Here is a 17,120-nt window from a genome sequence, read left to right on the forward strand (position 1 = left end):
CCAATAGACCCCCATAGAGCCCCATAGACCCCAATAGAGCCCCATAGACCCCAATAGAACCCCATTGGGCCCCACAGACCCCCATAGAGCCCCATAAACCCCAATAGAACCCCATAGGGACCCATATGACCCCGTAGACCCCCACAGGACCCCATAGAGCCCCATAGGACCCCATAGATCTAATAGAGCCCCATAGAGCCCCATAGACCCCAATAGAGCCCCATGGACCCCAATAGACACCCATAGAGCCCCATAAGGCACCATAGAGCCCCACAGAGCCCCACAGACCCCAATAGAGCCCCATAGAGCCCCATAGATTGACCCCCATAGAGCCCCATAGACCCCAATAGACCCCCACAGAGCCCCATAGACCCCAATAAACCCCCATAGAGCCCCATAAACCCCAACAGATCCCAATAGACCCCAACAGAGCCCCATAGAACCCCATAGACCCCCACAGGAACCCATAGAGCCCCATAGATCTAATAGAGCCCTATATGACCCTATGGAGAACCTGGGGGGGGGGGATATAAAAGGGGGGCAGGGTTATGTGTCTGTGCCCCATAGAGCCCCATAGGGCACCATAGGACCCCATAGAGCCCCATAGGACCCCATAGAGCCCCACAGACCCCAATAGACCCCCATAGAGCCCCATAGAGCCCCATAGACCCCAATAGAGCCCCATAGACCCCAATAGAACCCCATTGGGCCCCACAGACCCCCATAGAGCCCCATAAACCCCAATAGAACCCCATAGGGACCCATATGACCCCGTAGACCCCCACAAGACCCCATAGAGCCCCATAGGACCCCATAGATCTAATAGAGCCCCATAGAGCCCCATAGACCCCAATAGAGCCCCATGGAGCCCCATAGACACCCATAGAGCCCCATAGGGCACCATAGAGCCCCACAGAGCCCCATAGACCCCAATACATCCCAATAGAGCCCCATAGAGCCCCATAGATCCCAGTAGACCCCAATAGAGCCCCATAGACACCCATAGACCCCCATAGAGCCCTATAGACCCCAATAGACCCCCATAGAGCCCCATAGACCCCAACAGACCCCCATGGAGCCCCATAGGGCACCATAGAGCCCCACAGAGCCCCATAGATCTAATAGGGCCTCATAGAGCCCCATAGACCCCAATAGACACCCAGAGAGCCCCATAGGGCACCATAGAGCCCCATAGGGCCCCATAGGACCCCATAGAGCCCCATAGAGCCCCATAGACCCCAATAGACACCCATAGAGCCCCATAGGGCACCATAGAGCCCCATAGAGCCCCATAGGGCCCAACAGACCCCCATAGAGCCCCATAAACCCCAATAGATCCCAATAGACCCCCATAAATCCCCATAGGGCACCACTGAGCCCCAAAGAGCCCCACAGGCCCCCATAGACCCCAACAGACCCCCATAGAGCCCCATAGAGCCCAATAGACCCAATAGAGCCGCACAGACCCCAATAGAGCCCCATAGACCCCAATAGACCCAATAGAGCCCCACAGACCCCAATAGAGCCCCATAGACCCCAATAGAACCCCATAGACCCCAATAGAACCCCATAGACCCTCATAGGACCCCATAGAGCCCCATAGACCCCCATAGGACCCCATAGAGCCCCATAGACCCCAATAGACACCCAGAGAGCACCATTGACCCCCATAGACCCAACAGAGCCCCATAGAGCCCCATTGACCCCAATAGAGCCCCATAGACACCCATACAACCCAATAGAGCCCCATAGACCCCAACAGACACCCATAGAGCCCCATAGACCCCAACAGACCCCCATGGAGCCCCATAGGGCACCATAGAGCCCTACAGAGCCCCATAGATCTAATAGGGCCTCATAGAGCCCCATAGACCCCAATAGACACCCAGAGAGCCCCATAGGGCACCATAGAGCCCCATAGGACCCCATAGAGCCCCATAGAGCCCCATAGACCCCAATAGACACCCATAGAACCCCATAGAAACCCATAGACCCCAATAAACCCCCATAAACCCCCATAGACCCCAATAAAACCCCATAGAACCCCATAGACCGCAATAGTCTCCCATAGACCCCAATAGAACCCCATAGGATCCCATAGAGCCCCATAGAACTCCACAGGACCCCATAGAGCCCCATAGGGCCCCAACAGACCCCCATAGAGCCCCATAAACCCCAATAGATCCCAATAGACCCCCATAGACCCCCATAGGGCACCATTGAGCCCCAAAGAGCCCCACAGGCCCCATAGGACCCCATAGACCCCAACAGACCCCCATAGAGCCCCATAGACCCCAATAGACCCAATAGAGCCCCACAGACCCCAATAGAGCCCCATAGACCCCAATAGAACCCCATAGACCCCAACAGAACCCCATAGACCCTCATAGGACCCCATAGAGCCCCATAGAGCCCCACAGACCCCAATAGACACCCATAGAGCCCCATAGACCCCAATAGAGCCCCATAGAGCCCCATTGACCCCCATAGACCCCAACAGAGCCCCATAGAGCCCCATTGACCCCCATAGAGCCCCATAGACCCCAATAGAGCCCCATAGAGCCCCATAGACCCCAGTAGAGCCCCATAGACCCCAATAGACCCCCATAGAGCCCCATAGACCCCAATAAACCCCCATAGAGCCCCGTAGACCCCAACAGAGCCCCATAGAGCCCCATAGGGCCCCATAGGACCCCATAGAGCCCCACAGACCCCCATAGGACCCCATAGAGCCCCATAGACCCCAATAGACACCCATAGAGCCCCATAGGGCACCATAGAGCCCCACGGAGCCCCATAGACCCCCACAGAGCCCCATAGACCCCCATGGAACCCCATAGACCCCAATAGACCCCCATAGAGCCCCATAGACCCCAATAAACCCCCATAGAGCCCCGTAGACCCCATAGACCCCCACAGGACCCCATAGAGCCCCATAGGGCCCCATAGGACCCCATAGAGCCCCATAGACCCCAATAGAACCCCATAGAGGCCCATAGACCCCAATAAACCCCCATAGAGCCCCATAGAACCCCGTAGACCCCCACAGGATCCCATAGAGCCCCATAGATCTAATAGGGCCTCATAGAGCCCCATAGACCCCAATAGACACCCAGAGAGCCCCATAGAGCCCCATAGACCCCCATAGGACCCCATAGAGCCCCATAGACCCCAATAGACACCCACAGAGCCCCATAGGGCACCATAGAGCCCCACAGAGCCCCATAGACCCCAATAGAACCCCATAGAGCCCCATAGACCCCAATAAACCCCCATAGAGCCCCATAAACCCCAACAGATCCCAATAGACCCCAACAGAGCCCCATAGAACCCCATAGACCCCCACAGGAACCCATAGAGCCCCATAGATCTAATAGAGCCCTATATGACCCTATGGAGAACCTGGGGGGGGGGGATATAAAAGGGGGGCAGGGTTATGTGTCTGTGCCCCATAGGGCCCCATAGGGAACCATAGAGCCCCATAGGACCCCATAGAGCCCCATAGGGCCCCATAGATCTAATAGAGCCTCATAGAGCCCCATAGACCCCAATAGACACCCAGAGAGCCCCATAAGGCACCATAGAGCCCCACAGACCCCCATAGGGACCCACAGACCCCAATAGAGCCCCATAAAGCCCCATAGACCCCCATAGAACCCCATAGAGCCCCATAGACCCCAATAGACCCCCATAGAGCCCCATAGACCCCAATAGAGCCCCATAGACCCCAATAGAACCCCATTGGGCCCCACAGACCCCCATAGAGCCCCATAAACCCCAATAGAACCCCATAGGGACCCATATGACCCCGTAGACCCCCACAGGACCCCATAGAGCCCCATAGGACCCCATAGATCTAATAGAGCCCCATAGAGCCCCATAGACCCCAATAGAGCCCCATGGACCCCAATAGACACCCATAGAGCCCCATAAGGCACCATAGAGCCCCACAGAGCCCCACAGACCCCAATAGAGCCCCATAGAGCCCCATAGATTGACCCCCATAGAGCCCCATAGACCCCAATAGACCCCCACAGAGCCCCATAGACCCCAATAAACCCCCATAGAGCCCCATAAACCCCAACAGATCCCAATAGACCCCAACAGAGCCCCATAGAACCCCATAGACCCCCACAGGAACCCATAGAGCCCCATAGATCTAATAGAGCCCTATATGACCCTATGGAGAACCTGGGGGGGGGGGATATAAAAGGGGGGCAGGGTTATGTGTCTGTGCCCCATAGAGCCCCATAGGGCACCATAGGACCCCATAGAGCCCCATAGGACCCCATAGAGCCCCACAGACCCCAATAGACCCCCATAGAGCCCCATAGAGCCCCATAGACCCCAATAGAGCCCCATAGACCCCAATAGAACCCCATTGGGCCCCACAGACCCCCATAGAGCCCCATAAACCCCAATAGAACCCCATAGGGACCCATATGACCCCGTAGACCCCCACAAGACCCCATAGAGCCCCATAGGACCCCATAGATCTAATAGAGCCCCATAGAGCCCCATAGACCCCAATAGAGCCCCATGGAGCCCCATAGACACCCATAGAGCCCCATAGGGCACCATAGAGCCCCACAGAGCCCCATAGACCCCAATACATCCCAATAGAGCCCCATAGAGCCCCATAGATCCCAGTAGACCCCAATAGAGCCCCATAGACACCCATAGACCCCCATAGAGCCCTATAGACCCCAATAGACCCCCATAGAGCCCCATAGACCCCAACAGACCCCCATGGAGCCCCATAGGGCACCATAGAGCCCCACAGAGCCCCATAGATCTAATAGGGCCTCATAGAGCCCCATAGACCCCAATAGACACCCAGAGAGCCCCATAGGGCACCATAGAGCCCCATAGGGCCCCATAGGACCCCATAGAGCCCCATAGAGCCCCATAGACCCCAATAGACACCCATAGAGCCCCATAGGGCACCATAGAGCCCCATAGAGCCCCATAGGGCCCAACAGACCCCCATAGAGCCCCATAAACCCCAATAGATCCCAATAGACCCCCATAAATCCCCATAGGGCACCACTGAGCCCCAAAGAGCCCCACAGGCCCCCATAGACCCCAACAGACCCCCATAGAGCCCCATAGAGCCCAATAGACCCAATAGAGCCGCACAGACCCCAATAGAGCCCCATAGACCCCAATAGACCCAATAGAGCCCCACAGACCCCAATAGAGCCCCATAGACCCCAATAGAACCCCATAGACCCCAATAGAACCCCATAGACCCTCATAGGACCCCATAGAGCCCCATAGACCCCCATAGGACCCCATAGAGCCCCATAGACCCCAATAGACACCCAGAGAGCACCATTGACCCCCATAGACCCAACAGAGCCCCATAGAGCCCCATTGACCCCAATAGAGCCCCATAGACACCCATACAACCCAATAGAGCCCCATAGACCCCAACAGACACCCATAGAGCCCCATAGACCCCAACAGACCCCCATGGAGCCCCATAGGGCACCATAGAGCCCTACAGAGCCCCATAGATCTAATAGGGCCTCATAGAGCCCCATAGACCCCAATAGACACCCAGAGAGCCCCATAGGGCACCATAGAGCCCCATAGGACCCCATAGAGCCCCATAGAGCCCCATAGACCCCAATAGACACCCATAGAACCCCATAGAAACCCATAGACCCCAATAAACCCCCATAAACCCCCATAGACCCCAATAAAACCCCATAGAACCCCATAGACCGCAATAGTCTCCCATAGACCCCAATAGAACCCCATAGGATCCCATAGAGCCCCATAGAACTCCACAGGACCCCATAGAGCCCCATAGGGCCCCAACAGACCCCCATAGAGCCCCATAAACCCCAATAGATCCCAATAGACCCCCATAGACCCCCATAGGGCACCATTGAGCCCCAAAGAGCCCCACAGGCCCCATAGGACCCCATAGACCCCAACAGACCCCCATAGAGCCCCATAGACCCCAATAGACCCAATAGAGCCCCACAGACCCCAATAGAGCCCCATAGACCCCAATAGAACCCCATAGACCCCAACAGAACCCCATAGACCCTCATAGGACCCCATAGAGCCCCATAGAGCCCCACAGACCCCAATAGACACCCATAGAGCCCCATAGACCCCAATAGAGCCCCATAGAGCCCCATTGACCCCCATAGACCCCAACAGAGCCCCATAGAGCCCCATTGACCCCCATAGAGCCCCATAGACCCCAATAGAGCCCCATAGAGCCCCATAGACCCCAGTAGAGCCCCATAGACCCCAATAGACCCCCATAGAGCCCCATAGACCCCAATAAACCCCCATAGAGCCCCGTAGACCCCAACAGAGCCCCATAGAGCCCCATAGGGCCCCATAGGACCCCATAGAGCCCCACAGACCCCCATAGGACCCCATAGAGCCCCATAGACCCCAATAGACACCCATAGAGCCCCATAGGGCACCATAGAGCCCCACGGAGCCCCATAGACCCCCACAGAGCCCCATAGACCCCCATGGAACCCCATAGACCCCAATAGACCCCCATAGAGCCCCATAGACCCCAATAAACCCCCATAGAGCCCCGTAGACCCCATAGACCCCCACAGGACCCCATAGAGCCCCATAGGGCCCCATAGGACCCCATAGAGCCCCATAGACCCCAATAGAACCCCATAGAGGCCCATAGACCCCAATAAACCCCCATAGAGCCCCATAGAACCCCGTAGACCCCCACAGGATCCCATAGAGCCCCATAGATCTAATAGGGCCTCATAGAGCCCCATAGACCCCAATAGACACCCAGAGAGCCCCATAGAGCCCCATAGACCCCCATAGGACCCCATAGAGCCCCATAGACCCCAATAGACACCCACAGAGCCCCATAGGGCACCATAGAGCCCCACAGAGCCCCATAGACCCCAATAGAACCCCATAGAGCCCCATAGACCCCAATAAACCCCCATAGAGCCCCATAAACCCCAACAGATCCCAATAGACCCCAACAGAGCCCCATAGAACCCCATAGACCCCCACAGGAACCCATAGAGCCCCATAGATCTAATAGAGCCCTATATGACCCTATGGAGAACCTGGGGGGGGGGGATATAAAAGGGGGGCAGGGTTATGTGTCTGTGCCCCATAGGGCCCCATAGGGAACCATAGAGCCCCATAGGACCCCATAGAGCCCCATAGGGCCCCATAGATCTAATAGAGCCTCATAGAGCCCCATAGACCCCAATAGACACCCAGAGAGCCCCATAAGGCACCATAGAGCCCCACAGACCCCCATAGGGACCCACAGACCCCAATAGAGCCCCATAAAGCCCCATAGACCCCCATAGAACCCCATAGAGCCCCATAGACCCCAATAGACCCCCATAGAGCCCCATAGACCCCAATAGAGCCCCATAGACCCCAATAGAACCCCATTGGGCCCCACAGACCCCCATAGAGCCCCATAAACCCCAATAGAACCCCATAGGGACCCATATGACCCCGTAGACCCCCACAGGACCCCATAGAGCCCCATAGGACCCCATAGATCTAATAGAGCCCCATAGAGCCCCATAGACCCCAATAGAGCCCCATGGACCCCAATAGACACCCATAGAGCCCCATAAGGCACCATAGAGCCCCACAGAGCCCCACAGACCCCAATAGAGCCCCATAGAGCCCCATAGATTGACCCCCATAGAGCCCCATAGACCCCAATAGACCCCCACAGAGCCCCATAGACCCCAATAAACCCCCATAGAGCCCCATAAACCCCAACAGATCCCAATAGACCCCAACAGAGCCCCATAGAACCCCATAGACCCCCACAGGAACCCATAGAGCCCCATAGATCTAATAGAGCCCTATATGACCCTATGGAGAACCTGGGGGGGGGGGATATAAAAGGGGGGCAGGGTTATGTGTCTGTGCCCCATAGGGCCCCATAGGGAACCATAGAGCCCCATAGGACCCCATAGAGCCCCATAGGGCCCCATAGATCTAATAGAGCCTCATAGAGCCCCATAGACCCCAATAGACACCCAGAGAGCCCCATAAGGCACCATAGAGCCCCACAGACCCCCATAGGGACCCACAGACCCCAATAGAGCCCCATAAAGCCCCATAGACCCCCATAGAACCCCATAGAGCCCCATAGACCCCAATAGACCCCCATAGAGCCCCATAGACCCCAATAGAGCCCCATAGACCCCAATAGAACCCCATTGGGCCCCACAGACCCCCATAGAGCCCCATAAACCCCAATAGAACCCCATAGGGACCCATATGACCCCGTAGACCCCCACAGGACCCCATAGAGCCCCATAGGACCCCATAGATCTAATAGAGCCCCATAGAGCCCCATAGACCCCAATAGAGCCCCATGGACCCCAATAGACACCCATAGAGCCCCATAAGGCACCATAGAGCCCCACAGAGCCCCACAGACCCCAATAGAGCCCCATAGAGCCCCATAGATTGACCCCCATAGAGCCCCATAGACCCCAATAGACCCCCACAGAGCCCCATAGACCCCAATAAACCCCCATAGAGCCCCATAAACCCCAACAGATCCCAATAGACCCCAACAGAGCCCCATAGAACCCCATAGACCCCCACAGGAACCCATAGAGCCCCATAGATCTAATAGAGCCCTATATGACCCTATGGAGAACATGGCGGGGGGGGGACATAAAAGGGGACAGGGTTATGTGTCTGTGCCCCATAGGGCCCCATAGGGCACCATAGAGCCCCATAGAGCCCCATAGGGCACCATAGAGCCCCATAGACCCCAATAGAGCCCCATAGAGCCCCATAGACCCCAATAGAGCACCATAGACCCCAATAGAACACCATTGGGCCCCACAGACCCCCATAGAGCCCCATAAACCCCAATAGAACCCCATAGGGACCCATATGACCCCGTAGACCCCCACAAGACCCCATAGAGCCCCATAGGACCCCATAGATCTAATAGAGCCCCATAGAGCCCCATAGACCCCAATAGAGCCCCATGGAGCCCCATAGACACCCATAGAGCCCCATAGGGCACCATAGAGCCCCACAGAGCCCCATAGACCCCAACAGAGCCCCATAGAGCCCCACAGATTGACCCCCATAGAGCCCCATAGACCCCAATAGACCCCCATAGAGCCCCATAGACCCCAATAGACCCCCATAGAGCCCCAGAAACCCCAACAGATCCCAATAGACCCCAACAGAGCCCCATAGAACCCCATAGACCCCCACAGGAACCCATAGAGCCCCATAGATCTAATAGAGCCCTATATGACCCTATGGAGAACCTGGGGGGGGGGATATAAAAGGGGGGCAGGGTTATGTGTCTGTGCCCCATAGGGCCCCATAGGGCACCATAGATCTAATAGGGCCCCATAGAACCCCACAGACCCCAATAGAGCCCCATAGAACACAATATAACCCCATAGAACCCCATAGGCCCCATAGACCCCCACAGAGCCCCATAGAACCCCATAGACCCCAATAAACCCCCATAAACCCCCACAGACCCCAACAGACCCCCATGGAGCCCCATAGGGCAACATAGAGCCCCACAGAGCCCCATAGATCTAATAGGGCCTCATAGAGCCCCATAGACCCCAATAGAGCCCCATGGAGCCCCATAGACACCCATAGAGCCCCATAGGGCACCATAGAGCCCCACAGAGCCCCATAGACCCCAATAGAGCCCCATAGAGCCCCATAAACCCCAACAGATCCCAATAGACCCCAACAGAGCCCCATAGGGCACCATAGAGCCCCATAGGACCCCATAGAGCCCCACAGACCCCAACAGACACCCATAGAGCCCCATAGATCTAATAGAGCCCTATATGACCCTATGGAGAACCTGGGGGGGGGGGGGGGATATAAAAGGGGGGCAGGGTTATGTGTCTGTGCCCCATAGGGCCCCATAGGGAACCATAGAGCCCCATAGGGCCCCATAGGACCCAACAGAACCCCATAGAGCCCCATAGGGCCCCATAGGACCCCATAGAGCCCCATAGACCCCCATAGACCCCAACAGAGCCCCATAGGGCCCCATAGGACCCCATAGAGCCCCATAGACCCCCATAGGACCCCATAGAGCCCCATAGGGCCCCATAGGACCCCATAGAGCCTCATAGACCACCACAGGACCCCAAAGAGCCCCATAGACCCCAATAGACACCCATAGAGCCCTATAGGGCACCACAGAGCCCCACAGAGCCCCATAGACCCCAACAGAGCCCCATAGAGCCCCACAGACCCCCATAGAGCCCCATAGACCCCAACAGAGCCCCACAGACCCCAATAGAGCCCCATAGAGCCCCATAGACCCCAATAGAGCCCCATAGGGACCCATAGACCCCAATAGAGCCCCATAGAGCCCCACAGACCCCCATAGAGCCCCATAGACCCCAATAGAACCCCATAGGGCCCCATATGAGCCAATAGGAGCAATAGGGGGCGGGGCTACACATAGGCCACGCCCCCTTTTCCTTTAGCCCCGCCCACAAACCCCGCCCCTATTTCCCTCCATACAATTCCCCATAGGAACCCATATAAGGAAAAAGGGGGCGGGGCCAAGAGAAAAGGGGGCGGGGCCTAGAAGGGGAGGAAGAGCCAATAGGATGGCGTTAAAAGGGTGGGGGGCGTGGCCACGTTGAAGGGGGCGTGGCCCAAAAGGGAAAGGGGGCGGAGCTATAGAGGCTGGGCGGGGCTTAAAGGGGGCGGGGCTTAATGTGGTTCAATGGCCAATGGGAGAAGAGAATTGGGAGGGGAGGGGCTTAAAGGGGGTGTGGCTTAAAGGGGGCGTGTCTTAAAGGGGGCGGGGCTTAATGGTGGCTTAATGGCCAATGGGAGAGCAGAATGGGGAGGGGCTTAAAGGGGGCGTGGCTTAAAGGGGGCAGAGATTATGTGGTGTAATGGCCAATGGGAGAGCAGAATGGGGAGGGGCGTGGTCAAATGGGGGCGTGGCTTAAAGGGGGCGGGGCTTAATGGTGGTTTAATGGCCAATGGGAGAAGAGAATTGGGAGGGGAGGGGCTTAAAGGGGGCGTGGCTTAAAGGGGGGCGTGTCTTAAAGGGGGCGGGGCTTAATGATGGCTTAATGGCCAATGGGAGAGCAGAATGGGGAGGGGAGGGGCTTAAAGGGGGCGTGGCTTAAAGGGGGAGGGGCTTAATGTGGTTTAATGGCCAACGGGGGCGGGGCTTAAAGGGGGCGGGGCTTAATGGTGGCTTAATGGCCAATGGGTGAGCAGAATGGGGAGGGGAGGGGCTTAAAGGGGGCGGGGCTTAAAGGGGGCGGGGCTTTATGTGGTGTAATGGCCAGCGGGGGCGGGGCTTAAAGGGGGCGGGGCTTAATGGTGGTTTAATGGCCAATGGGAGAAGAGAATTGGGAGGGGAGGGGCTTAAAGGGGGCGGGGCTTAAAGGGGGCAGGGTTGATGTGGTGTAATGGCCAATGGGAGAGCGGGATGGGAGGGGTGTGGTCTAATGGGGGCGGGGCTTAATGTGCTTCAATGGCCAATGGGGGCGGAGCTAAAAGGGGGTGGAGCTAAAAGGGGGCGGGGCTTAATGGTGGTTCAATGGCCAATGGGAGAGCAGAATGGGAAGGGGTGTGGTCTAATGGGGGCGTGGCTTAATGGTGGTTCAATGGCCAAAGGGGGGCGGGGCTTAAAGGGGGCGGGGCTTAAAGTGGTTTAATGGCCAATGGGAGAAGAGAATTGGGAGGGGAGGGGCTTAAAGGGGGTGGGGCTTATGTGGTGTAATGGCCAATGGGAGAGCAGAATGGGGAGGGGTGTGGTCTAAAGGGGGCGGGGCTTAATGTGGTTTAATGGCCAAAGGGGGGGGCGGGGCTTAAAGGGGGGCGGGGTTTAAAGGGTTTTGATTGACAGACCTGTAGAGCGTTCCCAGCATGCCTTGCTGCAGCGACAGGCCGCCATAGAGCCAGAGGGCGGGGCCAAAGGGGGCGGGGCCAGCGGCAGCCAATAGGGAGTGACCAAAGCGACCCAGGAAGGAGCCGGACTGAGGGATGGGGAGATATAAAGGGTCAGAGGGACATAGGGAACAATAGGGACCCATAGGGACATATAGGGACCCCATAGGGACACATAGAGACCCCATACGGATCCATAGAGAGACATAGGGACACATAGAGACCCACAGAGACCCCATACAGACCCATAGAGACCCATAGGGATACATAGAGACCCCATAGAGACCCCATAGGGACACATAGGGACATATAGAGACCCATAGGGACCCCAATAGAGACACATAGGAACACATAGGGACTCATAGAGACCCATCGAGACCCTATAGAGACACATAGAGACCCATAGAGACCCACAGGGACACATAGGGACCCATAGGGACCCATAGAGACCCATAGAGACTCATAGGGACCCATAGAGACCCCATAGACCCCATAGAGACCCATAGACCCCATAGAGACCCATAGGGACCCATAGAGATCCCATAGAGACACATAGAGACCCATAGAGACCCATAGGGACCCATAGGGACACATAGGGACCCATAGAGACCCATAGGGACACATAGGGACCCATAGAGACACATAGAAACACATAGGGACCCATAGAGACCCATAGAGACCCATAGAGACCCATAGAGACCCATAGAGACCCATAGAAATCCCATAGGGACCCATAGGGACCCAAATAGTCCCATAGAGACCTATAGAGACCCATAGGGACCCATAGAGACCCATAGAGATCCCATAGGGATACATAGAGACCCCATACGGACCCATAGAGACCCCATAGAGAGACATAGGAACACATAGAGACATATAGAGACCCCATAGAACCCCATAGAGACCCATAGGGACCCATAGAGAGACATAGAGACCCCATAGGGACCCATAGAGCCCCACAGAGACCCCATAGAGACCCATAGAGCCCCATAGAGACCCATAGGGACCCATAGAGACCCCACAGAGCCCCATAGAGACCCCATAGGGACCCATAGAGCCCCACAGAGACCCCATAGAGCCCCATAGAGATCCATAGGGACCCATAGAGACCCATAGGGACCCATGGAGACCCCATAGAGCCCCATAGAGACCCCATAGAGACCCATAGAGCCCCATAGAGACCCATAGGGACCCATAGAGCCCCATAGAGACCCATAGAGCCTCACTGAGATCCCATAGAGACCCATTGGGACCCATAGACCCATAGAGACCCATAGACCCATAGAGCCCCATAGATCCCCCCACTCACGGCTCCTTTATGCTCCGCCCCCAGCTGCTCCCATTGGACGCTCCACGGCTCCAGGCACCGGGTCTAAAAAGAGAGTGGGGTCAGGGCTGTGCCGCCCCATAACCTGCCCCATATCCCACCCCATAACCACACCCTATAGCTAACCCCATAACCCAGCCCATAACATGCCCCATGGATCAACCCATAACCACACCCTATAGCTAACCCCATAACCCAGCCCCATAACCTGCCCCATAACCCAGCCCCATAGCTCACCCCATTACCTGCCCCATAGATCAACCCATAACCCAGCCCCATATCTCACCCCATAACCCTGCCCCATATCCCACCCTATAACCCAGCCCCATATCCCACCCCATAACCCAGCCCCATATCCCACCCCATAACCCAGCCCCATATCCCACCCCATAACCCAGCCCCATATCCCGCTCCATAACCCAGCCCCATATCTCACCCCATAACCCAGCCCCGTATCCCACCCCATAACCCAGCCCCATATCCCACCCCATAACACAGCCCCATATCCCACCCCATAACCCAGCCCCATATCCCACCTCATAACCCAGCCCCATATCCCACCCCATAACCCAGCCCCATATCCCACCTCATAACCCAGCCCCATATCCCACCCCATAACCCAGCCCCATATCCCACCCCATAACCCAGCCCCATATCCCACCCCATAACCCAGCCCCATATCCCACCCCATAACCCAGCCCCATATCCCACCCCATAACCCAGCCCCATATCCCACCTCATAACCCAGCCCCATATCCCACCCCATAACCCAGCCCCATATCCCACCTCATAACCCAGCCCCATATCCCACCCCATGAGCCCCATATCCCACCCCATAACCCAGCCCCATATCCCATAACCCAGCCCCATATCCCACCCCATAACCCAGCCCCATATCCCACCCCATAACCCAGCCCCATATCCCACCCCATAACCCAGCCCCATATCCCACCCCATAACCCAGCCCCATATCCCATAACCCAGCCCCATATCCCACCCCATAATGAGCCCCATATCCCACCCCATAACCCAGCCCCATATCCCACCCCATGAGCCCCATATCCCACCCCATAACCCAGCCCCATATCCCATAACCCAGCTCCATATCCCACCCCCCAATCTCCTTTAGCCCTGCCCCCTTTAAGCCCCACCCCTTTAGGCCACATCCCCTCAAGCCCCGCCCACTTTAGGCCCCACCCCTTTTAAACCCCATCCCCATTTAGGCCACGCCCCTTTAAAGCCCCACCCCCTTTAACCCCACCCATTTTAAGCCCCGCCCACCATTAGGCTCCGCCCCTTTCAGGCCCTGCCCCCTTTCGCTCCGCCCACCTTTAGGCCCCGCCCCCTGAAGCACATCAATTTAAGCACCGCCCCCTTTAAGCCCCGCCCCTTTCAGACCCCGCCCACTTTCAGCCCTCATCCCTTTAAGCCCCGCCCCCTTTAGGCCGCACACCCCCTTTAGGCCCCGCCCCTTTTAAGCCCTGCCCCCTTTAAGTCCCCTTTTAAGCCCCTCCCCCTTTAAGCCCCACCCACATTAGGCACCTCCCCCAGCCACACCCCCCTAAGCCCCGCCCCCAATAGACCCCTCCCCTTTTAAGCCCCGCCTCCTTTAGGCCCCGTCTCCCTTATACCCCCTCCCCCTTTAAGCCCAGCCACCTTCAAGCTCCTCCCCCTTTAGACCACGCCCTTCTTTTAAGCCCCTCCGCCTTTAAGCCCCGCCCCTTATTAAGCCCCGCCCCTTCTACCCTTTGAAGCCCCGCCCACCTTTAGGCCCCGCCCCCTAATAAGACCCGCCCCCCTTTAAGCCACTCCCCCTTTTAAGCCCCTCCCATCTTTAAGCCCCGCCCCTTTGGTCACACACCCTCTAAGCCCCGCCCCTTTTGCCCCGCCCCTTATTAAGCCCCGCCCCTCCCGCTCTTTGAAGCCCTGCCCACCTTTAGGCCCCACCCCCCGTTAAGCCCCGCCCCCCTTTAGGCCACAATCCTTTTAAGCCCCTCCCACCTTTAGGCCCCGCCCCGTTAAGCACATCAATTCTAGCCCCGCCCCCTTTAAGCTCCGCCCCTTTTAAGCCCCGCCCACTTTCAGCCCCGCCCCCCTTCAGGTCCCATCCCTTTGAGCCCCGCCTTCTTTAGGCCACACCCCCCTTTAAGCCCCGCCCCTCTGGGCCCCTCCCTCTTTAAGCTCTGCCCCCTTTAGGCTCAGCCCCATTAAGCCCCGCCCCCTAAGGCCACGTCCCCTTTAAGCCCCGCCCCCTTTAAGACCGCCCCCAATTAGGTTCCGCCCCATTTAAGCCCCGCCCACTTTAGGCCCCGCCCCCATTTAAGCCCCACCCTCTTAGGCCCCGCCCACTCTCAGCTCAGCCCCTTTGGGGCCACACCCCATCTAAGCCCCGCCCCCTTTAAGCCCCGCCCACCTTTAGGCTCCGCCCCTTTAAAGCCCGCCCCCCTTAGACCACACCCCTTTAAGCCCCGCCCCTTTTAGGCCCCGCCCCCTCACCTCATTACACTCCTCCTCTTGCTCCCATTGGTCAGTGTGCACTGAAGGGGGCGTGGTCTCCTCAGGCTCCGCCCCACAGTCGGCCCCACCCCCCGGCCCCGCCCCACACAGACGGACAGTGACGTTCAGCCCCACGGCGGGGGGGGCAGAGTATATGACAGCCACACCTGGATGTATAGGGACAGATAGGGACATGTAGGGACATATAGGGACATATAGGGCACATAGGGACCCATAGGGACACATAGGGACCCATAGAGACACATAGAGAGCCATAGAGACCCATAGGGACACATAGGGACACCTAGAGACCCATAGGGACCCATAGAGACCCATAGGGACCCCATAGGGACACATAGAGACCCATAGAGACCCATAGGGACCCATAGGGACACATAGGGACATATAGAGACACATAGAGACCCATAGGGACCAATAGGGACACATAGAGACTCATAGGGACCCATAGGGACACATAGGGACCCATAGAGACACATAGGGACCTATAGGGACCCACAGAGACCCATAGAGACCCCATAGAGACCGAGACCCATAGAAACCCATAGAGACCCATAGAGACCCCACAGGGTCCCATAGAGACCCATAGAGACCCATAGGGACACACAGGGACACATAGGGACACATAGAGGAGACCCCATAGGGACCCATAGAGACCCCATAGGGACCCATAGAGACCCATAGAGACCCATAGGGACCCATAGAGACACATAGAGACATACTGAGACCCATAGAGACCCACAGAGACCCATAGAGACCCATAGAGACCCATAGAAAAGCCCACAGCGACCCACAGGGACCCCACAGGGACACATAGGGAACCCATAGGGACCCATAGAGACCCATAGAGACCCATAGGGACCCATAGAGACCCATAGAGACCCATAGAGACCCATAGGGACCCACAGGGACTCATAAGGACCCATAGAGACCCCATAGAGACCCATATAGACCCATAGGGACACAGAGAGCCATAGGGACTCATAGAGACACATAGAGACCCATAGGGACACATAGGGACCCACAGGGATCCATAGAGACCCATAGAGACACATAGGGACACATAGAGACCCACAGAGACCCATAGAGACCCCATAGAGACCCACAGGGACCCATAGGGACCCATAGAGACACATAGGGACACATACAGACCCCATAGGGACCCATAGAAACACATAGGAACCCATAGAGAGAGACCCATAGGGACCCATAGAGACCCACAGAGATACAAAGAGACCCCATAGGGACCTATAGGGACACATAGAGACCCATAGGGACCCATAGAGACCCATAGGGACCCATAGGGACCCCATAGAGACCCATAGGGACCCATAGGGACCCCATAGAGACCCATAGAGACACA

At 57.1% G+C, this 17,120-nt stretch overlaps 1 protein-coding gene across 1 annotated transcript in view; it reads right to left on the reverse strand.

The window, feature by feature from the left end:
- The window catches only part of LOC146751948 (multiple epidermal growth factor-like domains protein 8), a 155,123-nt gene that overhangs the window by 61,298 nt on the left and 76,705 nt on the right, over positions 1-17,120 (reverse strand). The window contains exons 19-21 of the mRNA XM_085533458.1: positions 15,740-15,906; positions 13,226-13,288; positions 11,878-12,005 (exon numbers count right to left, since the gene is read on the reverse strand). Coding sequence (XP_085389584.1) covers positions 11,878-12,005; positions 13,226-13,288; positions 15,740-15,906 — 358 coding nt within the window. The remainder of the gene's footprint in view (positions 1-11,877; positions 12,006-13,225; positions 13,289-15,739; positions 15,907-17,120) is intronic.

This window comes from Coturnix japonica, unplaced genomic scaffold (genome assembly GCF_054131305.1).
Source record: "Coturnix japonica strain WE unplaced genomic scaffold, WE-NBRP24 Scf060, whole genome shotgun sequence".
Classification (NCBI taxonomy): domain Eukaryota; kingdom Metazoa; phylum Chordata; class Aves; order Galliformes; family Phasianidae; genus Coturnix; species Coturnix japonica.